Below are 26,703 nucleotides of genomic sequence, written 5' to 3' on the forward strand. Positions count from 1 at the left end.
AGATGGACACAGAGGACCTGGTGATGTGAACGAATTTGGTGATAGCGACTACAGAGGTGGATCACCCAAAATAGAAAGACGGTTAGCACTCAGTTCAAGAAGTTAAGAAATGATACAAGGGTATAATAAGTAATCAACAAATATTCATCATAATTTCGAATATTTCCGGTAGTTGCACTTTAGTTGAAGACATGATGTTTCAAATTTTGGAATACATAAATTTGGATTTCTCTTTTTTGAGCAGATTGTTTCTTTTTGCAGCCGTCGACGCTCCATAAGTCCAACATATGGTGGTCCCAAACGACCAAGACATTCCCCTCCAGTGCGAGGTTGCTATCGCGGAAGAGGTTTTCGAGGGCGCTGGGGCGAACGTCAGATTTGTAAATTCTTTCGTGAAGGATACTGTAGAGACGTAAGTAATCTTAATTTGTTTACTATCTGTACCTTTTCAAAAGTAAAGCAGTTTTTGGAGAAAAATTTTTGGGAGAAAAGTAATCTAATTGCTCTGGCCAACTACCAAAGTTTTTTATCACTGTATTTTATGTCATTTAAAGGATTACAGAATTCTTGAAGCTTATGAAATTGTAAAAATATAATTTGCGAAATTCTAGGGCGAGAGCTGTTCGTATTCTCACGATGCTGCAGATTCTGGTCGCAAAGCTGAACTGTGCAAATTCTATCAACAAGGTTTTTGTAAAAAAGGTCTTCAGTGTCCTTTGCTGCATGGAGAGTACCCGTGTAAAGCTTTTCATAAAGGAGAATGCTCGAAAGATCCATGCCAATTTTCACATTTGCCTCTCAACAATTTCACACAGCCAATATTCGATCAGGTTAGCGGTTTCCCAGAGTGAACTAAGGTGATGTCTTCTTGCCGAAGGGTTGTTTCTTTACTAGTTATATGCTTCAGATGATGAAAGATGATGAGTTAGCGTCACGTATAGCTATTCCACAAGGACCTCTGAAGCGACGAGTCTTGCTTCCTGGTGGACCAAGTTCTTCACCTGGTGCTCAACCAACGGTACCGGCAATTGTTACAGTGACTGCAGATGGCGGAATAACTGGAGGTGTTATACCTCCACCTGCTGTCGTTGTTCCAACTCTATCATCGGGAGCATCGGTTACTATTGCTCAACCTCAACTCGTCATACCACCACCTTTGGCGGCTAATCCAACTCCCTACCCTGCTTTTTTTCCACACCATTCAATTCCAGCTACGGCTGTTGTGAATCCAACATCATTAAGTGGTGCTGTTCCAGGATTAGCACCGCCCCAACCGGTTCAGAGCGCAACGGTTATTCTACAGCAATATTCGGTTTGTTTCCCCATGTAGCGTTATAGTTGACAGAAAATTGATTTAAACGTTTCATACCAAGATACTATTAAAATATCGGTTTAGGCAAGTGTTGAGAAACGAAATTCAGTGGAGGATGAGGAAGATAATTCATTTAACATCAACAAAATGCTGGAACAAATAACAGCTAAAGTGAAAAAGGACAATGCTATCGATGATGGTTTGCAGTCAATATCGATTTCTTCTATCTCTTGAAAGAATAAGCGGAATTAATACTCACTTTGCACTCTTCTGTTTCACGTATTTTTTTCAGTGAAAAATAGATAATTGGATAAAATTTTACAGAATCTCCAGCAAGTCCGCCTATGTTTAATCCAGATGCAGTCGCTAACGAAAGTGCTCCAACTATTCCAGAAACAAATATTATTGCATGGAAACTACATCCTATCGATGATATACCGACTCCTCAAACGAATATTGATTCACAAATATTACAGGTAACAACTTGGCACAAATGTTTCGTAACTGTACGTAATATGATATCACTACTTACCATTTCATCTGCCGGTCTTAATTTGAAAAGTTTTTGTCATCTCGACGTTAATTCTAGTTGTCGTTAACTGATTCTGGTCTTCGTAACGATCCGCGTATCAAGAAAGCACTGGCGTCACAGTTTGATGCTTTTACGAATTCCTTAATGAATGCCGCACCCCCACCACTACCACAACCGGCTCAGATATTTGTGCAGCAGTCGAATGTTGCAGCAACTACATCTGCTACCCAGTCCACTGTTCTTTCTACTCTTCCAAAAGAAGAATCAAGGTTAATCATGTTCAAGAATGTGATTAATTAATATTCATGTAATTTAAGCATGAAGATAGCACCTAGATAACAGCAGAAGAGTGAAAATATGAGATTAATATTAATTTGAGCTGTAACGCGTCGAATTTTGTTACTTAGTTGTTGTTATGGTGAACGGTCCATTGCAGTGTATCAAGGTTGAGCGATCCAAGAATGTCGACTGTAAATCGAGACCCGCGTAAGAGAACAGCAGTCAGTGATCCACGTGTAACAGCGGTTGGTGATTCACGCTTGGTTTCAACCGCGTCTCCTACGCTAGACCCACGTCTTGCTCCGGTGAATACTATTTAGACTGCTTTTTTAAAAATCTTAACCAAGCTTAACTAAAAGATTTAACTACCTTCAACATGCAGTTTCTGGTGAAACATTTCATATTTTACAGAGCAAAAATAATGTTTGATTTTGTTTTTTCTAGATTGAAGACCCACCTACTTTCCTTTGTATTTTAGCCCAGTAGCTTAATTCAAGTGGGACAAATACCGTCAACATCCACATTAAGAGTTGGAATTGATAGTGCATATGGGGCAGCAATGCAGGTAACATCTCAAAATCGCGATCAAGACCATCGTTTGCATCCATCTGGTTACGAAAATAGTCATGTGGAAGAACACAATGTAGAGCGGGTTGGTAGTTATGAATGTCGTCGTGGTTCAGGAGGTAGTTGGATGCCACAGATTCGTGCTGCTGTTGATCCACGTCAAGTGAAAAGGTTAACATTTTCAAAAAGGTTCATATTTAACAGTTGAAAGGAGTGAAGTTTTCGAGTTAACCGTACTTGATTAAATTAATTTACTTTATGCTCTCCGTTTATTTCTTGACCTGTAAAGTATACTTGTTAGAAATTGAGTAATTTCATCGTGAACTTATCAACATCTAGGCATTTTATTAAACTGTCTTTTAAAGGTATATAATTGGTGGATACAGGAGTGAACTTAACAACAGTCAAGATCGTGATGAAAGAGCGGTGAATCGTGTAAGGGGAGAAGGAACCAAATCACCGTCAAGTAATTCTGCCGCAGCTAATGTGACTACCATACCTCAGGCTCCTCTTTCTCTGCGAGAAAAGAGGAAAAACAATGAATATGAAAGTCCTCTAAGCAGAATTCCAGAGAAAACTCGGTGGACATAGAAGTGTTCAAGAATGAAAGGGGTTTCTTTTGCAGATCTCATTCAGCCGCACGCCTTTTAAGCCATTTCCACGTAGCTTTTCGTTTTTTTAATAAAGTAATTGTTTTCAAATTAATTGAATGCTGGTAGCAATATCCGTTATCTGAAGCGGTATTTTTTTTTTTCCATTGTTTTCAGTCACTGCATTAGTATTTGAAGCAATGTATGAGGGATCAGCAATCTTACGTTTTAGTATGATTTTCCATTTGTCCGATTACGCACTAAATCACGACTAGGAATTTCTGTTGGGTAATCACTTTTGATAGCTTGTGCGTTTGGCTCTTAGTTTATAACCTTTAGCAAGCTACTGAGGATAAATATATGCATCGATTACTTGTTAATAAGAGAGTTGCCGGTAACGGTGTTTCACACTAGACTCTCGTTCTTTTTTTCTTTGATTTATCCTTGAATTCACCTCGAAGGTCGGGTGAAGAGTATTCAAGCAGTAAACCTATTTCTTTGGCATTGTTCTGGTTCACCATTTGTCACGGTTTTCGTTTATGTTGTCGACACGTAGCGTTCTTCCAGAAACACAGTTCAAAATAGTTTTTTTTTGCTTTTTATGTCGATCGTTCATGAGTCTCTTATTGAGGCTGCCTTTTAGTAGTCCCAACATCGGGTTTATTCGATGCAGTTGGCCTTACTGGAATCTCACCAGCTGTTTTGTAAACAACATAGGCTGTGATGCGAAGTACCTTTTTTCATAATTGTCCTTTTTAGATAATTTGAGATTCTTTTCGGCGACATTCAAATAAAATATACGACTGTGGGAAATCTAGCGAATGCATCACCGCTGCGGCTTTTACTGTGCATTACTACTGTACAGGCCTTAGGTGTTCTGATTATATTTTACATGATATTCTTTTTAATCGTAATCTTTTTTTATGGTTATAATTTGTCGTTTGTACGTTTTTTTCTACTTCAAGTTAATTAATATGTTTGTACAAATCACCTGTAACCTACAACATATGGTTTAACTAGATTGGTTTAACAGCTGGCATCATAATTTTCTTTGCTAGAGAGTTAAAGGAGCAAAATTGCAGGATCCGTTTCATATTCCATGGAATATATGACCAGTTGTAAATTTTCTTGAATTCCTTTGTGTTTTCATTATTCGTATTCTTTTTGTATTCTAGGTATTTGTTAGTGTGCTTGAAATTTTATTTTTCGAAGTATTTTGGAGCTTTTTTTGCTTGAGAATGTTTCATGAAAGTTATTAAAGTTTCATGAAAATTGTTATTTTTCCATGCAATTTTTTCGGCTTAATTCGAATCGCGTGAACTGGCTATGGGATAGTTTTAGTCATCGTATTGTTCAATTTTCTGGAAAAACAGTTTTTTTCTTTTTTTTTTACGTAATTGTGGATGCAGAATGCTAACGACTGCTCAAGCATTTAATCCTGGCCATAGAATTGCAGTAATACTAAATTTTCAGCATTCATTTCCTTTAAGTTTCTACCTTGTTTTCGAAGAAGGGTTCTTTGCAATTTCAGTTGGCCGACGTTCGCAGTGGAAGATTGCAGCTGACTTATATTTTATGCAACACATAGTAGTTCAATATTTTCTCATAAAGTGTAAATTTAGTCGATTATAAGTACAAGAGCAACAATAAATGTACTTCGCTTACCCCTCGGAAAATCCCCTCCAGTGTTCAAGATTATAATAAAAGTTGGAGTTGGTGGATGTTTCGAAGGATTTGAACTGGATAATTCGGATTTTTTACGGGCAATTATCATTTTTATGCATTGGTTGGAAGGTGGGTTGGTCTGTTCTCGGCGAATTGCACAATACAAAACTTATAAAATTAGGAAGAATAGAGAGGGGTGTTAATATCGAGTTTCCGCCGCGACTTGTGCTTTTGAATATGCTTACAGTTGATTTTCATCATATTAATAGGACGGGATAGGCAGGTGAATTGATCAATTTTGGAAAATTCTGGATGAGGGTTTGTGCATTTGAAGCAGTTTTGCTTCAGAAGTTTTGGTTGCAAATTGGATCTGGATTTGTGCAAGTGAGATTTAAATTAATTTTCAGCTGATGTATTTCAGTTCAGTGGTTTAATGATGAGGACAGTGAACTTCATGCAATGGTTTTGAATCCCCGTTATAAAAAGTAGACATCTAGTGTTTTGTATAATCGACTGTATGTGTGTTACGCATTCAACTTCTTGTAAAATATGATAAAAAAATTTATGTTTGTTCCGTATCATGGATTGTCGCGTGGTGTAATCAGTGATGATAAAAGTAGCAGCCAGAATTTAGTCTTCTTAGTGCTCTACTTGTACAAAAACTATTGATAAAAATTATAATTAATAAGAATATCTAGTATCCTCAAGGAATAATTGTTGGGAGGGGCCTTCCACTCATTCTTTTAGAAAGCTATTTGTTTCCTTGACGCACTTATGATGTAAAATATCTAATCCATCATTTGTGTCCTTCAACCAAGTACTCATCGATTCCTTCTTGGCTGCATCTGTCAATCCCTACCCCTTAAATTGAACTTGCCTAGCTCTAAGTGATTAAAATATATGTATGTCTCTTTATTGATCATGATTGTCTCTAATTCGTTGGTGGTAGCTACGAACTTTGACCTAAAAAAAAAGTTAATCTCTCTCCTCTTAGATTAACTGGTGTGTTTCCAGTATCGTAATCAATTTGACAACACTTGGAATCAATATCTTGATAAGCAATATCTCCTAAAAAGATACTTCTGTCCGGTCTACTTCATTTATTCCTATTTTATTTTAGTCTTAACTGTGGATCTCATTTGATCGCTCAATCGCTTCTTAATTTGCTTGATGGCTATGTTTATTTGATGCTATCTTTTCATGCAAAAAATCATGTCAATGCATAACAAGAGATAGTATCGGAACGTACCCTCCCTCTCGTTTTCAAGACTGGCCTAGATCACTCATTTCTCACTGCATTGCTGTTGATTTGGTTGGAAGCTGGACACCACCACTTTAATCTTCTCTCTTAGATTAACTAGTTCCATTCGAAGATATTGTATTTCCACTCAGTGTCTTCTCATGGTTTAGCCCACTGATCATGTTCATCTTCGGTATCACTTATCATCACCATCCGACACTCAGCAATTCTCAGTAAGCCAAATGAATGTTTACTGTGGTTTTTTTCTGTCCAGATTACTTATTTGATATCTAAATGGCCAATGAATCACTGACTAAATGCTTGCAACAACAAGACCATGTTAAATTTCGTGAAGTTGTCATCGTTTTTACTCCGTTATTCTCTGGCATTATCTTCCATCATTCTCTAATATGCAAGGGTAAAAATGGCTCACGTTTTATTTGACTTTGAATTTATCCTGAGGATTGTTTAATGTTAATTGCTTTTAAGATCTTGTAACCTTTTGAACCTAGGCTCCTATGCATCCTGCACCAAAAAAAAAAAAAAAAATGTGGACTGTGACAGCGAACTGTACCGTACCACCATTATCACTGAATGTCTTGGTATCCTGTAGCATCGTTGAATAACTTAGGCATCAAGAGCATATATTTTTATTGAGCCATTGGAGATTCACGAAATTCCACATTTATTGATTCGTAAACCTTCAGTAGTTTTCCTTCAATGACTCTGAACCGATGGATCCGCAATGGATCAATTGAAGAATTTTCCAGCATTGAAGAATCAGAAGAACAATAACTTAGGACAGCATTGTCCAGTTAGGCATTTAGTTGCAGTCCTATTCTTACAGATGTCGGTGAATAATCGTTCTCATCAGAAACCTTTATACAGTTACATCTAACGTTTTGTGACTGTGTAGGATCAGATTGTCCTGAAACGCTACCAGTAACAATATAGTTCATACTGTCGTAACTGTGTAACTCTCTGCCCTTTCTTCCCTGCCCTTATTTGATGGTTATAGGCAGTTGGGAGGTATTGCATACAAACTTGTTTTCTGTTTTGCGGAGAGGTGGAAGAATAGCAGCGGAGGCGCATCGTCCAACCATTTATTTGTCTTCTCCCGCCTAAGAAAATGGTTTAAAGATTATTTTGTTTTCAAAAAGTAGGCAGTAGGGGATGGGTGAGACGTGAAATAACAGAGAGGCAAAGGGTGAGCAAAGGCGGAGATTGGATACTTCGTTATGAAAGTGAAATTAGATGTGAGCACGTATTCCGGTATCACCAAACTTTCCCCATCTTATTTATACATCATCCCTCTTTATTCCTTCAATCTACCTCCTGCATTGTTTGCATTACTATCATGCATTATTTACATTATGTCAAGACGCTTGTTGCATTACATATCATCTCGATATGGCCAATGGCAAACACCTTTCAGCTATATTTTTGCTAAACTCATTGCTGATAGACACACCAGCATGAAAAGTTGTGGAAGTGGTGCCTTTTTTGTGACAATTAGGTTTGACAATATAAATGATGCCACTTTGACCATTGCTACCTATAATGCACGGATGAGCGACTGTGTTGGCTATGTATATATATATATATATATATATATGTATGTATGTATGTGTGTTTGTACGTATGTATGTATGTATGTATGTATGTATGTACGTATGTATGTGTGTGTGTATGTACGTATATATAGATGTATGTATGTATGTATGTATGTGTGTATGTATGTGTGCATGTATGTATGTACGTACGTATTTATGTATGTATATATGTACGTATGTATGCATGTATATATATATATATGCATGTAGGTATGTATGTATGATGTACATATGTATATATGTATATGTACGTATATGTATATATATATATATATGCATATGTATGTGTGCATGTATGTGTGTGTATGTTCATTTTCCTGGGGAATAATCATGCATTATAAAGGTGAAGGTAAACTGGGATCTCCCGTTTGAATTTCAAAAAGTAAATGATCGTTTCCATGTGACCTTCTGCGAAGCGCTTTTATCTATCTTACAAAACCAATTCCTTGGCATAACTGTAACACCACTCTCTGCTTTCTGATGTCATCTTCCAGCTAACAACATAATTCATTGAAAAGCACACAATCGGCTTAATATCTACACAGAGAAGAAGGGGATGCGTGCTTATACCTCCCATTCATTGGGTTTGGAAGGTGGAAGAAGTGGAATCGAGCATACTCCCGCATATTAAAACATGAAAACCATCTGGCCGCTTCCATATCAACTGCAACACCTGTAGATCCATGTCATGACACCTCCCCCCCACTTATCGTTATTCACGCATTATTCTCCACCTCAACCAGCCTGCTGCAGCGCTATATCGACCTGTTAATGTTAACATATTTGCTAGTGATTTACTGCCTGCCATTACAGTTATATGTAACCGTTGCAGTATTTTTGATGTAGCACACTGATCAATATTGACAAAGAGAGAATTGTTCAGGATAACCTGTGTTTCTTTTTCCATTGGATTGCATCTGTTATTTTTCCTCGTACCAAAACTTGCTCCTAATTTTTAACCATGGTTGTGAATGACTTTTGGTCTTCACTTTTCTGCCACCAATTTCCCTGGATGGATTTTTCCTCGTTTCTTATCTGTACTGCTCCAAGCTGATTGATCCACCTCAAAATACTGGAAAAATAACTTTTAAAAGTTATGTAAGGTTAAAATCAGCTTCACATAAAAAGGCTGGTATCGCACTGTTCTCTGCACCTGCACTGTTGCAAAGTTTCCGCTTCTTTAATTTTGATGCAAATGTAATCAGATTTGTTTCATCGAACGCATAAACACCATGCAATGACAGAGAAGCTGTATTACTTTCGAATTTGACAGTCTATAGAACTGTCTTATAGCGGAGTTTCTCATAAACACTTGTTGAGTATCTCTGACCATGCAAATTCCACACATATGTAGTCGTCATAGTCATTAGTAATCACAGCCCATCAATCGTCTCTACTATGCAGTCCGGAAATTTTCCCAACTGAGGCCATACAAAAGTTGTTCTTGAACTTTATACAGTTTCTGTATCGCATCGAGAAGGGATGTTTCAGAAACTTACATTTGTTGGTTTTATTCTACAAAATTTTGCTTCTTCCATTATTATCGTTACTCTGTGTTTCTCAGAAATTTCCAGTTCTGTTTTTCGGCGAAACAACATCGTATATTTTATAATGCATATTGAATTGAACAGAAGCAAAATAGGCCCTCTGTTTTAATCATAAGTTCAGTTTATTTTGATTGTTAGCATTTTTGTAAAAATTTTGAGTTCAAGATTATTCAAGCCACTCCCTGTTGACCGGTCGTTATTTTACTGTAAATGTACTGTGAGTTAAAAGAATCTGTTTATTTGTTTTCTTAATTATATATTTATTACGGATGCTGTTATGAATCTGCTCTGTCTATGTTGGTTACGTCGATGTTGTAGTTTAACTGCTCAGCTTCATTTCGTTTTTCAGTTTTCTGTGACGTGCGCTTCAAAAAAGTGGAAAAGTGGAGAGTTTCCCTTTTTGTCGAAACCAGAGAGAACAGAATGCTCCTATCTCTATCGTGAAACAAATTAAAGTTTCATCCCTCCTCCGTCTTCTCCTTATTCGGCATTTATTACTGCTCAACCATACTGACTATACTGGATCGGTAATTAAACTTAAAATCATTATGAAGTGCAGTAGAGGTTTGAGTCATTTTCTTTCCGTCTTCTTATTTTAACCATAAATGTCTTACAACTTAAATCATTTCTGCCGATGGTCGATTGTTGTAAATTCTTGCTTCTGCACTTTAATTTAGTTTTAACATCTCTTACTTATCATGGAACTCTACTTTTTATGCAAACCTTGACTGTTTTAGTTATTTTCCAGTCAATGTTTGTGTCCATAACAATGACACGCTGAATGGTCAAGTTGTTGACGAAATTATGGTACTTAAGCATTTGAGCCTCAAATGGCATTTGAGCTTTCAGACGAAAAAGAGTGAATTTTCAATTCTTGAAAAAACTGATTTATAGTTTGTGGTTGGTATTCCTCCGTTATCAGTAAAGTAGGTAACTGAGATATTATGAAGTATAATCAGCAAACAACCACATATTGCGGAAACTGTAATTTCAGTCGATTTCTGGGTTTATATTCGACAAACATTTACTGAAGACGTAAAAATTTCTGACGTGATCTGGTCAGCAAGAAATAGTAAATAATAACTAGTGTTTACATAAGAGACCGAATGAAGAGATATATAGATGATTTTGAATCATGATAGCACTATCACTTTTGGAATTTAAAGAATTAGCAAAATCATGAACGGGGATCGACAACATATGATATATATCATTACCTGGGAAGTAGGATTTACCGCCATTTAATAATGATTGATCTTACGGAAACAACAGCTAAGTTAAGGCGTTATCAGCGCAATTTTTTATAAAATTACCGAGATTCAATAATGTAGTGGACATTAGAGAATGGCATACCAGTATATGGTGATCTGAACATTGGGTTGCATTTTCTCATTTTGCTTAGTACAAACAGTGGGTCTTATGTGTTTCCTTGGTACTGCTATCCAGAATCATGTCCATTTCGAGAAGAAAGAGATGATCGGATTATATATTGCTCACTGCAACAACACTTAAATGGTCTCGTAACTGTTACTAATCTTATCATGTTTTATGCTTGCAAATTAGCGCAAACAGATCACAATAACATTCCGTTTACCTAAAATTGATGCCTGAATCTCACAGACTGAAAAACAGCAGTACTTCGTTTGCAAAGGCAAGGGTCCTACTTAGCAAAAAGTGGCCATTGTAATGATAAATGGTAAAGATTAAATTTAGTATGAAGGCTCGAACTTTTGGGCTTAAATTTAGACTGAAGCCTGTATAAAAAATAATGTGCTAAAATTAAACATTGATGACTTATCTACTGCAAAAATAACTTTGATATCTGTTAGCACGTTTTCCTTTCCTGTCAGCAAATTCAGAAATGCATTTCTGCTCGATCAACCAAACCATTAGTTAATATGCTCTTTTTATCCGATTTTAACATCATGTACATCCTGAACTCAACATCAGCTAAATGAGGTACACGGAGTGGTATGACTAGCACTGACCCCATCATTTCAAAACCATTCTTCATAAAGTGGATAATATAATGGGAACACCAAGGTTTAGATATATTAAGCCTTTCAAAAATAATGTTTTTTTTTACTTCGAATAGATTTGATTCATGAAAAAGAGATCAAATGATCAATCAAAATCAAAATCAAAAAGAGATCGAAATTTTCTAGTTAACAGTTTTAAAATATTTCCCTATATTTTTATTTACTATTGTTAACTCCAGTTGATACGGGTATCGAAATAAAAACTAAAGACGATCTCTCCTTATAGCATCATTCGCCAGTGTTTCCAAATGTTTTATTTTTCTCTGCACACTTTCTTGCAGTCTACTGATTTCTCAACAGTTAAGAATTGAAATGTCGTTTTAGTTCTCCCAAAATCTAGATGCGTTAAGATGAGTAACCGTACAATACGTTTCTATGCGTATGAGAAGTAGTTCAATGATTTCTTCATATTATAAGAATCATTCAGTTTGATTGGTAGCAAATAAGGAAAACTGTGTGCAGAATAGCGAAAAAAAAAAATTTCATAAAAAATTTGGTGGAATCGAATTGGACTTCTCAGCTATTTCATTATATTTTTGACTTGTATTCTGATATCGTTATAGCTATAACTTTTTTGGTAATGGTGATACTTTTGCTTTAATAACGTGTGGTAGAACGTGAAATCATAATAACCTGTTTGAATTCTTTCACTCCCATTCTTCCTCGTCATTTTATTTTCTTTTCGTTTGTATTAAGGCATTTTAATTTGTTTGCACTTTCAATTTGTTCTGCCTATCGATTCATCAGTCTTCATAGATCTCGAATTACTGGATGCTTCTTTCAATATTCAAATATAAAATTATGGCTTGCAGTTTGTTGCATCTTCCAGATACCTCACTGCTGTTCCAGCTAACGAATTGAGATTTGTGATATTTTAATACATTTTTTGGAACCCTGAACTGGATGTTTCTTTGAAATGTCAAGTATTAACTGATGAAGAACCGTAAAGTTTAGCGGCCGGTATTATTGGTCTCTTTCAGGTGCTGCAATCTATCGTGTGCAGTTATATCAACGTAGTATTGCAGTAAATATTTCGGTAATCTAGATATTAGTAATTTTATTATTTATCCACACTTTTTTTTCAAAAATTGAACAGCTTCAGTGAAAAACAAAAGGTTGCTTACGATTGCGTGCATCTTTCGTTTGCATCGTTTTTGTATCAACTGAACTATTTAGGTTTCAGCTTAGTAATCGAGGAGATATTTGGTCATTTTCTGGTAGGGTGGTCACACAGAAGGTAATGTTCGATAGGCAAATCACTACTGCTTCAAGTACTGTACGAAGGATATGTAGCAGTTCTAATTCAGAAGATTTCTCCGAAGATAATTGTGGTGCTTCTTTCTACTGAATATAGTTTTTCGAAAACTGGTGTAGTCAAAATTAACTTAAATAACTGGAATGAATTGATTGATGTAATGTTACGTTGATTTCCAGAGTCGAAACAGTGGATAGTAGGAGCAAAGATAAATGTTACGTATAAATCAGGATGTAGTATAAGTGATCAATAATACGTGCTGTCAGAAATATTCCTGACTTTAGTAATAAGTGAAAATTAGGGAACTGTTGTAGTGGTTAAAGTAGTTGCCTTTAAAAGTTCTACTAAAATATTTTAGGCGATGAGGGGCATGCTCCGTTATTAAACGGTCTTCTGTCATCAGCCGATAATGCCATTAAAATCGATCTCAATCTCTCCGATGTTATCGTTCAGACATCAAGCAGTTCTGTTGATAAATTTCCAAAGGAGCGTTGTAAAGCTGCCGTAAGTTCTTATCATTATTTTCTTAATGGTGATATACGGTATTTTCTGTATATAACGATGATGTCAACAAGAAGGCAGTTTGAAACTATGAAAAGGAGCTAAAAAGAGTTTAATTGAATAGAATCAAGTCCTGAGAAATTTGTATGATGTAACTTCATAGCACTTTCTACAAAAAGATTAAGTCATTTGCTTAAACCAATAACTAACTGGGAATGGAAATTGAAGATATCACTGGGTTTGCTGATGACAGCAGCGGTATGTAATGATCTCGTTTTATCGTTCATCCATGAAAAAGTACCACAGGAACCGCCCTTGCCGGATGCTGTATTCGCTCATACGCCTTACATTCCATGGGCATTAACAGTGTCCGAATATCTTATGCTTGCCTCATTCACATGTATGCTTGCATTAACTGTCATACACAGGCACCGCTGGATTATACTTAGGTTCGTTGATTTCTGTTATTTAACTGTTTATCACCTGCATACTTTTAAAAATCTAAAAGGTCGGTTATTCCGAAAACCTTCGTAAAAATGAAATAAGAAAACCAAAAAGTGCATAGGCGAAAAGTAGTTGTCTTGCAGAAGAATCGCGGTTATCGGGTCATTGTTATATTTTGGGCGTTGCCTAACGATGCTCGTGACACAAGTACCTATTGCAGATCCTAATTATTATTGCTCACCACGTCTAAGTGTAAGTTCTTCTTTTCTAGATTGCTTTTCTGTTTTTGTTCAAAACTTCCATTATGACTTGAAAAATTTTCAAATCGAACCGTTTTAATTCTTTAAATTTTACAATTGAACTATGGTAATTTCTTTTCTTTAAGAAATTTCCTTTCTCTTCCATTAGGTAGTGCTTTTTATCAGTTGTGCCATCCAGAAGTATTGATATTTTGGATTTAAGGATTTTGATTTTGTTATCTGTTACCCTTATTTAGGATTTCCACCATCTTTTGCATATTTTAGGGCGCTGACTATACTCTAACGAATATAGTTCTCAGAGCGATGCGAATTGTAAGTGGTGCTGGTTTGATGATCAACGGAAAGCATACACTTTGCGGTGATTACATCTATAGCGGCCATACAATTGTCCTTGTCACTAGCTGCTTATTTATCACAGAATGTAAATTATTGGCGAGTTTCTTCTTTAGTAAGATAAGAACGGACAAAAATGCTTATATTCAAGTTACAAATTTATCATGAAAAATTGAATCCATTGATAGAATTACTTTTTTCTGCTTTGTGTCAAATCATATGGTCATTCTGTGAGGAATTGCTAATTTCCTTACATTCGACAATTAATTTAGACAGTCCGCGACGTTGGAAATCACTACATTTCTTTTCAATAATGGTCTCAGCTGCTGGTGTTGTGTTGCTACTAATATCGCGTGCTCATTACACAATTGATGTTATCATATCATACTGGATATCCACGCGGGTTTTTTGGACTTATCATACACTGGCTGCCTTCCCAAGTCTTCGAGTATGTTTTTATTGCTTTTGATGGGATTTATTATTTTCTATGCCATTTTACGAAGTTAGAAGTGAATTTATATGGACAAGATTAGTTTTTCTTACCTTGTTATACACTTTTTGTATATGGATGTTGAATGAAATAACATTTTTTTCTCCTAGAATGTCAGCTCTCACTATAATCACTTATCAAAATTTTATTGGTATCGATTGTTTTTATTCATGGAGGGAAATTTGCACAGGCCTGTACCAAGAAGGTATTATTTTCATGCATGATGGAAATGAATTTTTCATCATTGTTGCCACTGATGTTCCGAAAGTATTCTCAGTTGTAAATTTTAAAATCCCACTTCGATCCCATTTGGGATGTATATAAAATAAATAAGAAATTTCAAATCCATCAATCAACTGGAGCAGAGTGATTGCAAAAAATTTTTGATTTCTTAACTTTCGTCCGGTTCTTTTTTTACCTCCTTTTTCTTTTTTTTATCTCCTTTTATTTTTCTCTCTCCTGGCGCTTGAAGTTTTGTTATATTTGCTGTAACATCGTGATTCAATAAATTGCTTTAATTTTAAAAGATCTTTTTAAAGGTTTGACTGGCCGTTTCGTCGGATGCGGTTTGGTACGCATCTACTTGCAATTTGCAAAACAAATTTATCCTAAAAAATTAGTTTTTGGCCAACAGGGATGAACGTCAAACAACAGTAGAGATTGTCGAATGTTAAATGTGGATGGAATTCGTAGCATATACACTGTGGAAAAGAAATTTATGATTGCAAGGTTATTATGTACTAATAACTTGACATGTGATTTTTTCATCGCAGAATTTTGTGTTATTATGTTTCATAAGCATAACAATTCTGCGACATTTGCTTTTTCTTTATACGACTTCAATCTCGATCCAAATTAAAATTTTATTCGAAAGGACTAAATCAGTTTCTGGTGGTTCCACATCTCAGTTTCTCTTAAAAATTATTTTGGTCATTTCTTTCAAAAAAATAAAACGAAGGAAATCTCCGTTGTAAAATTTCTGTAAATTTGTATTTTTTTCTACTAATATTCATCATATACTTACTTTCCATCTTCCCCTTCCTCTTTCATCGGGAGGATTATTTCGTTTATCGTAAATCCAATCAGTTTATGCAGTAGAATAATGTCAAACATCTCAGATATTGCGGTCTAAGATTCCATTCAACACTTGCCAAAACCATATTATATCAAATCTATGATAAACACTTTAGTATCGTTCGTTATTTGCTCAGCTCATATAAATCACAAATTCGTGTTCTAATGCGTGTTATTACTTATTCTTTCGAAGTGAACTGCTGCTAACGATCACTTTCTTTTGCTCCATTCTTTAAGTTTTCCTTTAAATTGTAATTTCAGGAGCTTTATCTTTGTGCCTGAATCGACCAGTCGAGAAAAATGTTGGTCACAGAAATTTGCTTTTTTTTTGTACCTTCAGTCAAAATTAAATGAGACTACAGAAGTGCATGTTTTAATGATTCCGGTTTTGTTTTTTTTTTTTTTTTTTTCAATATCATGAATTATATCGGTGTCTGAACAGTGCGTCTTTTTTCTCATGCTTGAATTGTTTCATGTATTTCTTTCTTTTTTTCCTTTCCCTACCCATAAAATGGAAACATTATGTTGCGAAGCATAGCTATGTTCTAAAATTGAATTTTCTTCTGTTAATGTCGGTGCGCGGTTCTTTCCTCCAATTCAGTCCAATTATATCGTATTTTATTCATTTTATGCAGTTATTTTTTGATTTTTCACGGTCGCCAGGTCATTTCCACAACGCTTTTCCAATGTTTTTCGATTTTGCTGGTGATTGCACTGCAAAGTGAATGAAATATAAAACTATTGTTGTGGCCACTCTAACTCTCTCAAGAAATTCTCCTTTTCAAAAATCAATTTAATGGGACCGCGAATCTTAAATATCAAAGCTCTGAACAATTTATTTCCACTTGCGTAGTAACTCATTTATTTGTTGATGAGCTTCAGATGCTTTTGTGTTCTTTTCATAGCTTATAAATTTAACTTTTATATTTGCAGATCATGTTTAAGCCTATATTTGTTTCAGGCATTTTAATTTCATCATTAGAATGCTTATACGTGCATCTCGAGATTCTACTTTTTCTTGTTAAATTAGAATATTTGAGAGAGGGATTCCCATTATAATCAAATTTCATTATATCTGGTACTGTTGCTGAACTTTTAGGAACCTCAAAAACTTCACAAAATATTGAGTTCATTTTCATTTTAACTTCATATCAAAGGTTCATATCACTTGTGCGATTAATAGCCTAACTGGAATTTCCGAAGTCTAAGTTGATGCATTCCTGACGAGAAAATTTTAAAGGTTTTTTAATTTAAATAAGTCCTTTCGAAGGGTAAAAAAAAGAATGCTTAAGTGATTACTCAAGCTAGATTCTTAGTTAAAATTTGCAAAACCATTAGTCGAAACGGATACATCTGAAATAGGCTGTGTTACGGTATTAACTCTGGCATAAGAACAACTCGAATTTCATCTGTATTTTCATCGATGACTTCCATTAGCTCTGGGTAATAATTAGTCGGTTGCCTTCAAGGCTCACAACAATTTTAGACATATCAGAAATGGTGAACTGACTGTGTACCATAGTAGAGAGATGTGGCATAATTTTTTCTTGGGCATCAATTTCTGATTTGTTGGAAATAGTGATATTACTAAGTTCTTTGCTTGGTGAGAAACCTAAAGTTGATGACTGAAACTTTAAAATCTATTGTTGGAACAATAAATCATGAAAGCTCATGTTCTTTAAAAACTGCAGTAGCTGATATTTTTAGTAGAACACACAAAAAAAAGAAAACAACTTCAGCAAATCATGGTAAGAAAGGGAATAAACACGCCTTCAATATGCAAAGCACTTTCACTCAAGTGAAGCTATTTGCAGCTGTTTTTAAACAGAAGTATCATGCAATGTGCCATAACTCAAAGGGAAAATTTCATGAAAACCAAAAATTGAAGAGTTGGATTAGTAAGCAACGGATATTCTCCATGGTTCTTCAGCACTACGTTGAGCTGCATTCTGGATGTAGCATTCAGTTGCATCATATGTTCGATTACGTTGCAACATTTCATTGTCGTTACCGGAATATGGCTGCTGCTGTTGTTGTCGATTAGTCATTTTTTTACTATTACAATAGTAAGAGTTACCACATTTTGCTCTTGATTCTGTAACACTCCCATCCAGCTTCATATTACTGCTTTCCTGAAAATGTAGAAACCGACCAGTGACCGAAAAATGCAAGTTTTAGTCACCGCTAATATTTTTTGAGAACTTCAAGGAACTAACTATCCAGTCTATGGACTAAAAACTATTATTTATCTTTTCCAGCTCCTTCATGCGGATGACAAAAAAGAGAGAATTAATAGAATAATATATACTGCGGTTTTTCATTGTTGAAATATGTGTTTGAAACTGTGATCAGTTCTCGGATGTGATCATGTTATAGATCACTTTGATGCACTTCGAGCTTTATGTTATTCTGCTAATGACTTATTATTTGTTGTCTATTTTACTTATATTTATTTTAGAATAGAAGAAATGATTTAAACGAAAAGCGAAGTCATGAAATACGCTTAAATGATCTGAGAATATTTAGAATGCTCCGAGGACAATTAACTCAAATGAAGCAATAGCTTACGTTGTTGTGATGTGGGAGTCTGTCATACTTAGAACCGTATGCAACGGGGGTATTGCTTGAAGGAATACTATCGTATCGGGTCGAATTTTGTGATATATCTACAGAAATAGGGTCGTAACCTCGGTAATCAGGCTGAGGTATATACACATTATCGCGAGGAGTTGATCGTGAACGATAACGATATGCGGCCTGGGAAAATATGAACATTGCTGAATGAATGTAATGACAATTCCTTTTAAAAACAAATGATCATTGCTAATAGTCTAGAACATAAAAAAACCTGTTGTTCATCAACTTTCCGTTCATTTCGAAAAGCTTCTGTATCAAACATTGCTGCTTTGGAACGAACATCAGAATGTATTTGGCTGAGTTCTTTGCGAGATTCGCATTCGCCAAATACTTCAAATGATTTTGTGGTGGTAGGGTGTGCCGGTGAAACAATTATCGCTGCCCCATCTTTACCAGCTCTGGACTGGTTCAAATCCATTCCGAAGTATTGCACTGGCAGTTGCTGTTCTCGCTGTAGCTGCGGCCGAGAATCTATGAAACAGAAATTATTAAAACGAAAAGCGGAAATAACAAAGATACAATCAATGACTTCGAAATCATAAGAATTGTTCATTAACTTAAAAAAATACAAGTACAGTCAAATAGCGGTAAGACGGAAACAAATGCGAACTCAAATTCAAAGATATATGTATATCCAGAAAAATGATGGGAATGCATCGAAACCTTCTTTCACGAAAGTGATTTCTCGGTCAAGACGATTTTCGACATCGTTCACCCAACTGAAGTCAATATCGCTGACTTCGGTTTTCATGTTCGAACTCTGGGTTAATGAACTGATCGTGGAACCATAGTCCGCGCTTCTAAAAAATTGAAGATTGAAACTCTACCGCAAATTTGAAGCTATATAAAAGAGGCAATTGACAGAGTAGTTAGAATCCTCAGGGAAATATAACCTAAAAACTATGAAATAATTAAGTGAAAAAATTTTGCTCAACACATTTCTTCCGTTCAAAAAATTTTAACTAAAACGGACTTTTTAAGCGGGGAATATCCCAATTGCGTTTGGTGCGTAGCATGATTCTTAGTAGTTCCGGAAGTCGAATTACATCGTTGGAATGGATTTGAAGCTGTCTCAACAGTTGAAAATACCTGGATAAGATTTAAGAGTTCATATTCTTCTAAATTTTACAGTTCGAGATTCTAAAATGCTAATCAATACACAGATTCTAATTGTCGAAACAATTCGAACGATGTGGCTACATAAATAGCTATATAGTCATGCTGGCAAAGATTATATAGGCAAGATCAAAACGAAAAATAAAAAACAATGTGGATGTGCATTAATTACTTATCGAAATGAAACTCAAATACGTAAAAAGATAACCTTGTCGTCGTCGGTTGAATTGGTGACATTTTTAGAGAACAACTGATCATTCTTTTTTGGGGTTTCCTCGGGTTCTGGTGTGATTTTAACGGGTATGTTACATCCCGGAATGATATGACCACCGTTATTTGTGTTATAGTCACTATACTGATTACTTCTGTTGGCAGAACCACCGATGCCATTTCGATATCTATAATTTCGCTCATCGCAATCGTGAGACGTTGCTGCTTTGGGATAACTGCATTCGCTGATCGCTGCAGTTTTTCTGGATGCATAATTTATATCCGGTGATTTGTGGCCAATTCCACATTTTTTAACTTCACTGCTTGTTTCTTCATTAATATCATCTGCGGTCTCATGCGGCTCAGTAGATGATGGTCCGCCTTTGGCAACCAAAGTCCATTGCTGCAGCCGTCTAGGTGTTCCCGATGGTCCAACATCATTCCTAAATGCTCGTATTCGCTGCAAATGCTGATTGGACGAATTCTTCAACTGTATTGGTGATGGTGTTTGGTAGTGTAACGACGACGAATGATCGGTAGTTGACGTCAGACGACTTCGATCAGATGTATTTGTGGACGGAGCCGAATGGGTCATTCGTAAATCTGATACAGCAAAACCATTTGAGCAGCTGCTTAAACTTGATTGTTCAGTGAAACAGTCAACTAAAGCATTTAATTAATCTCATTTGCCCCCATTTGCGAATTTGAATTTTTAAAAGAGCCATATTTTTCTTTTCGAAGTGAACAAAAGGATAGATTCGAGGGCTACTGTGGATGATGTCAACCGATTAACCTGCTAAAAGATGACTTCAGTGGACCAGAAGGTAAATCAGGAGCAGTATTACCGTATGTTTGATTTTTAATAACCTTCCTGCACTTCTTCCAAACACATTTCTGTCCCACTGGAACATCCATTTGTCTGCAAAACTAGACAAGTAAATACAGTAATAGTTTTATTTTAAGAATAAGCAAAATTATAAGGCTTCATTATTTAAGTTTGATATCATTGCTTTCTTCGGACTTATCCCAGTGTTCTTATGACGGTTTTCTATTAGGCGCCCTCCCTACATATCACGGGATGCAGAAGGAATTTCCCAGTAAAATAAGAAGCGCACTTAATATAAATAAACGCAAGTGCAACTAAGCCATAACTTATCATTTTCCATTACATGTAATCAGCACTTTTGATCTTTTATGGCACTGATTAAAAAGTAAGAATGAAAATCTTCGGACTTTTTTGAGGGCATAAAAGTATGTTCGAAGGTGAATAAACTTAAATTTCATGTTTTTCGTATGCTTGCCTTCTGATTTTCTGCAAAAACAATGTGAAATGGTTTAGCAGGTAATTTAATTTTTTGCTAAACCAAAATTTTTATTGAAAATAAAAAGAAGTCGATGGTGGGAAAGATGGAACGAAAGAGAGTAAGAAAAGTTCTTCGTAAAATTCTGTGCAAAACGGTTCTTCTATGTTTTGGAATGTACGTAATTTGTTGATGGTTTATGCATTTGTCCTTGAAAACAAATCCCTAGTCACTCGATGTGCATTATTCCGCTGAATTCCATAAGCATTTCAACGACTGAACTGACCGTCTATCAATTTATATATTAAATACTATTAAATAACTATTAAATTGTAATGATATCATTGCACCGTTATCATTGTTTATTGTTAGTGTAGCAATTGATTAGATATTATCAGATTGCAATGGGTTTTAGATGCATCACTGATTTAATCAACAAACCACCTAAAATTTTGTCTCAAGGATGTGGAAATAAATTACTACTTCAAAAAAATTGAACCTTGACAAATTGTCGACAGAAAAAGCACGAGAATATTGTAACATAGGTGTTACTGGTGCACGGGGTGGCATAAGATTCGCGGGAATGGAGCCCATTTTTTTTAACATTTTTTTCTGTCTTTTTTGCCACTTTTTGAATTGTTTTAGAGTTAGTGGCGGAAGGGGTATAACTGTTGGCATTGGAAACACCGTAGATGGTACTCCAGGTGGACCATCCATAAAAAACGCTTCGTTAAGCGATAAACGAGAATTTCCAATTTTCCAGTTCTGCAAAATTATTCCTGTTTAAATATCAAAACTGAAATATCAAATAATTGGAAAACAGGTCTGGAACAAATTAACCATTTTGGAACATAACATTAGTAAATAAGTGAGATATGGGCAATGCCATCTGTGCATCAGCATGTGGATTATTACATTATTAAGAAATTAAAAAGTCCAAATACAAAAAATACTGCATTTAGAACCCAAAAAATGGAAATTAAAAATCATGAGGAAAATTTAATGTTACCAATGCAACACAACTATGCAGTGCATTTCCCTTCCCGACCGATAGGTTATCAGTACCGATTAAAAAGCGAAATTTCCAGTAACGAATGAATTATCCATAAAGAAACAAGTTTTCTCTGTATGTTTGTGTGTTCGTATGTGTTAGTAATATATATATGTGGTGTATGCATATGTGTATGTGCGTATTAGTACCATGACAAGAATCCTAATGGTTGCTGGCGATGTATTTAACAAACTAAGATTTTTTCTTCTTCCTTCAAATTTCCTCCTGATAATTGCAAAAAAATTTTTCGGTATAAGTGTAAAGCCTTTTCTGAAAGACAAACTTTGGTCTATGTCTTGACCACAGATTGCACTGACAGAAGTCTAAAAAAAACTACAGGTTTTGATGTACAGGTGGTCACGGATACTCCAGATGGAACGGAGTGCGGACTACTGAACACCTTGGCCCTAATTATATTTTGACACTAAACCCATTAGGTTAATAGAACAAAAGTAAATAATCGGAAAGAGAGTGTACATTTCGATTTCGACAGGTGTTGAATATCCATTATGTACAGAAGACGCATATCAATGCAGAAATTTCTCGACAGTCAGTCTCAAGAGACTATCGAAGGAAACGAAAGATAATTCCCAACACGTTTACGAAAACAGGATAAAAGAATGAGATGGATGTAACAATTACTGTTGACTTAACCAGAAAAATTATTTTGACTTGTCTGAGATACCTAATCTTGCCAAAAACCAGTGTTAATTCCATTGAACAGAGGTATAAAAGCTATGAGAGAAAACATTCATTGTAAGAAGACTTTGAAAAAAGGAGAAATGCTTTAAGAAAAGGAAAAGTGCAAAAAAAAGGAAAAAGGGGAAAAAAAAGAGTAAGAATTCCCAATATTTTCACCATAACCATTTGTCTGCTTTGCGTTCACTGTAACATCCCTATTTCCTCAACTACTTCATTAATATATAAGTTTGTTGTACACAAAAAATCCACACCTTTTCACAAATTGTGTTGTTTTCCATAAAAGTGCAAATGTAATTATACCGGCTGAAAACAGATGAATTATTCAAAAATGATGTGGTGAAAAAAAAACTGATTCCTTATAAAAAGAGTAACGGAAAGGAATTGATCAGTATTATTACCAAGCCTCAAGAATTCCCATGTTTTAGTTAATGTTAATTTATTAATAAAAGCAAAAAAAAAAAGAAAAAGAAAAGAAAACTCTGAAAAGCATACTGCATGAAAGTGCTCTACGGACCAAAATGATAATCAGACAAGTTTTTAGTGATCCACTTAGGACTTAACAAAAATTTTAAGTCTCTATAACGAAAACTTTGAACCACATCGTTAGGGCAACAACATAGTTTCTCCTAATCAGGAAGATTTTAATAAATCATTCCAATAATACTGCTCTGTTAATTATTCAAAACATATCAAACCAATGCCACAGAACCGTAGACTTCAAAAACCCGATATGTGTTTAATTTAAACAGTTCAAAATTTATTAAATTCAGAGTGATTTATGAGTAAATTTCAATCATAGTGATAAAAAATATAAAAAACGTTGGTAAAGAAGCTGACGTAATTGTGAAAAAGCGGAGAAAAAACAATTCGCAACGATTGTCGCTCATCCACTGCGGTACCAACCCCGCAAAGATTTAATGCATAGAAGACATTCTGGAAGGGACTACTTTTACAATATGGTGAATTATTTTATGTTTATACAGCACCAGACAGCTGGAATAGGAGGCTAAAATGTATCGGTAATTAATCAATTCTGTTATTTGTGAGAAAAAAGGACCGCATATTGGTCATTTTGGTATCTACAGATACCAAATTGTTTAACTGCTTTGATACATATATAAACCTCCAATTCTGACGAATCCACGATTTGCAAATTTTAACCTAACAATCTTTATTAAGATATTTATATTTTCAGCATCATGATAAAGTAGATGCCAAAACTTTGAATTTAATTTAGTTAAATCAACAAAGTTATGTTCAGAATTCATGCGGTGTCCAAAATCAATTTATTCGAGACAGTTTTATGAATCAAAACGTTTTCAAAGTACACATCACCCTCATTTCACAAAGTAAACAAATTAAATCGGAAATTTTTTTAGTCAAAATAAACTACAATAAGACTAGTCTCAGGAAATTTTCTCCTGTTTTCGTTAAAGAGCCTTGACAACAGGATAGGCTGGAGAGATGGTAGAGGAAAAGAGATGGAATTGAAATGATGCTCTTGAACATGAAGCACTTCTTGGAGAAACTTATGAATAGCTGAAGGATAAAAAAGGATCAAATGATATCACTAACATTTGTTCGCCATCCTTCGGAATCAGCCGGACTGGTCATATACACAGAATCAGTGCCACTGAAGTGTTGCAGCGAATTGACTGACTGGTGAAAAATAGGTGCTTTGTATGATTGTGCGATAAAAGGTGCTATGTAGTAATGTGAACCGCGCTTTGGAACATTTTTTGAACCTGATCCTGATCCCAGTAGGTACGAGGGTACTTGTGACGATGATGACGACTTATTTCCCATTCCCCCAACTGGCGTCCATTCACGTCAACTTTACAAACACACAAACTGAAGTGCCGTCGAGTTATGGCCCCTTCTGTCTCCAATGCTGCTCACTGTCGCATCCTCCTCGCAGCAGCAACAGTCTCCCTTTCCTTTCCCTGAAACGTCCGCCTCCCTCTCTCTCTCCTCTCTCCAACGCTTTCTTTCTCCCTCGAGAATGTCCTCCCGTCCGACATACTGCGCTTGTGACACAGATGGTGGTGATGATTCCTTGACACTGCTCAATGAGACCCGTCAAGATGGGATCGCCGATGTCCCATACCCATGTCCCACTCCCTCTCTACCTCTTCCCATCTCAACTTCTCTTTCTTTTTGCCATCACTATAAAAAATCTTGGCTGGTCGCCGACTCATATTTTTTTTTGATAATATCAGTTGCAGTTCAACATAATTAGATCGCATATTTAGTCCTCATTAAAAACTACTTCAAATGTTTGTCTAATTGTTGAGTGCAAAAGAAAATTTTCCTCAAAAATATTTTGAGACAATTTCATCATTTAATCATCTTACGACATCCACAAATTTAAAAAGAAAACTTCCACAATCCTTACTTAATATTGTGATGAGTGATGTCCTTTGGGTTCTGGAAGACCAAATTGGAAATGAGCGGAGATGCAGTGGCATCCGGTACAGTATTGAGTTTTGATTCGTTTTATATATAATAGATTGACTGAGGGCGAAAATCATTATTTGTTCCCAATATCAAAAAATCGCTACAAGCAATAGGTAAAGGTCAATCACAAATGACCGATATGTCACTGCAACAAATGGATATTCATATAGTGTTCTCCTTGGTGAATTGTCCCGTGCATCTCCCTTTTTCTTTCTCTTTTTCTTCCTTTTTCCTAACTTTCACACTGAGTAAATAACTTATTTTCAGCACATTATATTCCTGAAGCAAGCATTCTGTTGATCACTAAAAATTATTTACCACTGAAGAAACTTAAATTACTTTGAAACTAGTAAAATTGACCCTAAAAGGAGAATTTTGCTTCCTATGGTAATAACCTGTGACATCAAATGCCGAAGAATGCTTTTGGTATGATTAAAAGACTATTAATCCTTGGCGGTAGTGACCACGACTTGTCATCTTGCTTGAATTTTATGTTTCTACAAAATATAAAATTTTTTAATAAAAAAGAAATATTCTGCACAAAATTTTCAATGTGTTATACAAAAATTACTTATTAAACTGAAAAATTCCAAGAGTTTTGGAAATATGATAGATTGTCATTTGCATCATTACGACTCTGCAGTTAAACAGTAAAAGAATTGAAGAAGCAGCAGGAAGATGGTACTCACATCGAAATAGTATCAACTAGCACTGTCACTCTTCACAAAGAACATTGAATTGGCACACAAGCTTGATAGAAATGTAAACAATATAACACTCCTGACCGCTCCATCAATATTAACTCAATATCACCGGAAATAAATTAGTCTCTAAGAACTCAATGCTGATAATGAACACAAGTTCTCATTAAAAATAAATATATTATACTTATGAGCAGGTTCCGAGAAACGAGTATCATGTGGCCGCTGGTATGAAACACTATTGATTCATTTGTAAAACCTTACACAGCTTTCAAAGATAGCGTCGAGGTTTTGAAGATCATCCAAAAAGATAGCAGAAAGATGTCAAAATTTAACATTTGGTAGTTTAAAGTAATCCACATTGTATGCAATGTGCTATTTTGTTTATTTGTCGTTTGAGAAATGCTATTCAATTATCTTAAGAGAAAGAAAGAGAAAAAACATGTGTGATATTTACATGTTCCATAATTCCCCAAAAAACGTTCCGGTAATTATCCTGACTACAAAAGCACTGAGTTGATTGTATCTACAGTACTAGATGTTGCTAAAACCAATCATTCTCCACCCCGTAGCATCTGTTCATGAGCACCATTTTACCACTGACAGTACAGATATTATAATCAAGCAGATGAGCTGCATATACTAATGCGAAAAATTAGAAGACCATTATTAATAATTTAAGCGAGAGTGTTTGAAATATTCACACGCTTTTGAAAATATTCACACGCTTATTTTTTTCTAATTTCATAAGTCTAGTTTCATAATATGATACAATACAATATAATAT

The 26,703-nt window shown here is 35.3% G+C and overlaps 4 protein-coding genes across 5 annotated transcripts in view; 2 read left to right on the top strand and 2 right to left on the bottom strand.

The window, feature by feature from the left end:
- LOAG_18433 (hypothetical protein) overlaps positions 1–3,353 on the top strand; it is a 6,205-nt gene extending 2,852 nt beyond the window's left edge. Inside the window, exons 6-13 of the mRNA XM_020451092.1 lie at positions 612–830; positions 908–1,312; positions 1,397–1,511; positions 1,637–1,788; positions 1,902–2,113; positions 2,281–2,428; positions 2,602–2,861; positions 3,056–3,353. Coding sequence (XP_020305155.1) covers positions 612–830; positions 908–1,312; positions 1,397–1,511; positions 1,637–1,788; positions 1,902–2,113; positions 2,281–2,428; positions 2,602–2,861; positions 3,056–3,281 — 1,737 coding nt within the window. The 3' untranslated portion in view covers positions 3,282–3,353. The remainder of the gene's footprint in view (positions 1–611; positions 831–907; positions 1,313–1,396; positions 1,512–1,636; positions 1,789–1,901; positions 2,114–2,280; positions 2,429–2,601; positions 2,862–3,055) is intronic.
- Positions 3,354–7,711: 4,358 nt separating this feature from the next.
- On the bottom strand, positions 7,712–8,198 carry LOAG_03772 (hypothetical protein; the record flags this gene model as incomplete). Its single annotated transcript, XM_003139315.1, has 1 exon — positions 7,712–8,198. A coding segment is annotated over exon 1 (366 nt), but the record flags the coding sequence as incomplete, so codon positions are not given.
- Positions 8,199–12,079: 3,881 nt separating this feature from the next.
- LOAG_03776 lies at positions 12,080–16,118 on the top strand (the record flags this gene model as incomplete). 2 transcript variants are annotated; one of them, XM_020446410.1, is made up of 9 exons in its annotated part: positions 12,080–12,420; positions 12,568–12,715; positions 12,998–13,143; positions 13,369–13,589; positions 13,728–13,836; positions 14,109–14,265; positions 14,450–14,625; positions 14,778–14,872; positions 15,207–15,279. In XM_020446410.1, exons 2-9 carry the CDS (start codon positions 12,625–12,627, stop codon positions 15,277–15,279), a joined length of 1,068 nt encoding a protein of 355 aa, XP_020303245.1. In that variant the 5' UTR covers positions 12,080–12,420; positions 12,568–12,624. The 2 variants fall into 2 exon arrangements, with proteins under 2 accessions (XP_020303245.1, XP_020305156.1); XM_020446411.1 differs by lacking the exons at positions 12,080–12,420; positions 12,568–12,715 and adding an exon at positions 16,003–16,118 and having other exon boundaries at positions 12,867–13,143; positions 15,207–15,396.
- A 1,291-nt stretch (positions 16,119–17,409) lies between these two features.
- LOAG_18434 (hypothetical protein) lies at positions 17,410–24,690 on the bottom strand. The gene is made up of 9 exons (XM_020451093.1): positions 24,334–24,690; positions 21,505–21,770; positions 20,498–20,623; positions 19,703–20,336; positions 19,352–19,467; positions 19,042–19,178; positions 18,590–18,849; positions 18,310–18,498; positions 17,410–17,873 (listed from the first exon to the last, which is right to left on the bottom strand). Exons 1-9 carry the CDS (start codon positions 24,562–24,564, stop codon positions 17,637–17,639), a joined length of 2,196 nt encoding a protein of 731 aa, XP_020305157.1. The 5' UTR covers positions 24,565–24,690; the 3' UTR covers positions 17,410–17,636.
- Between the last annotated feature and the right edge of the window lie 2,013 nt (positions 24,691–26,703).

This window comes from Loa loa, assembly GCF_000183805.2.
Source record: "Loa loa unplaced genomic scaffold supercont3.311, whole genome shotgun sequence".
NCBI classification, from domain to species: domain Eukaryota; kingdom Metazoa; phylum Nematoda; class Chromadorea; order Rhabditida; family Onchocercidae; genus Loa; species Loa loa.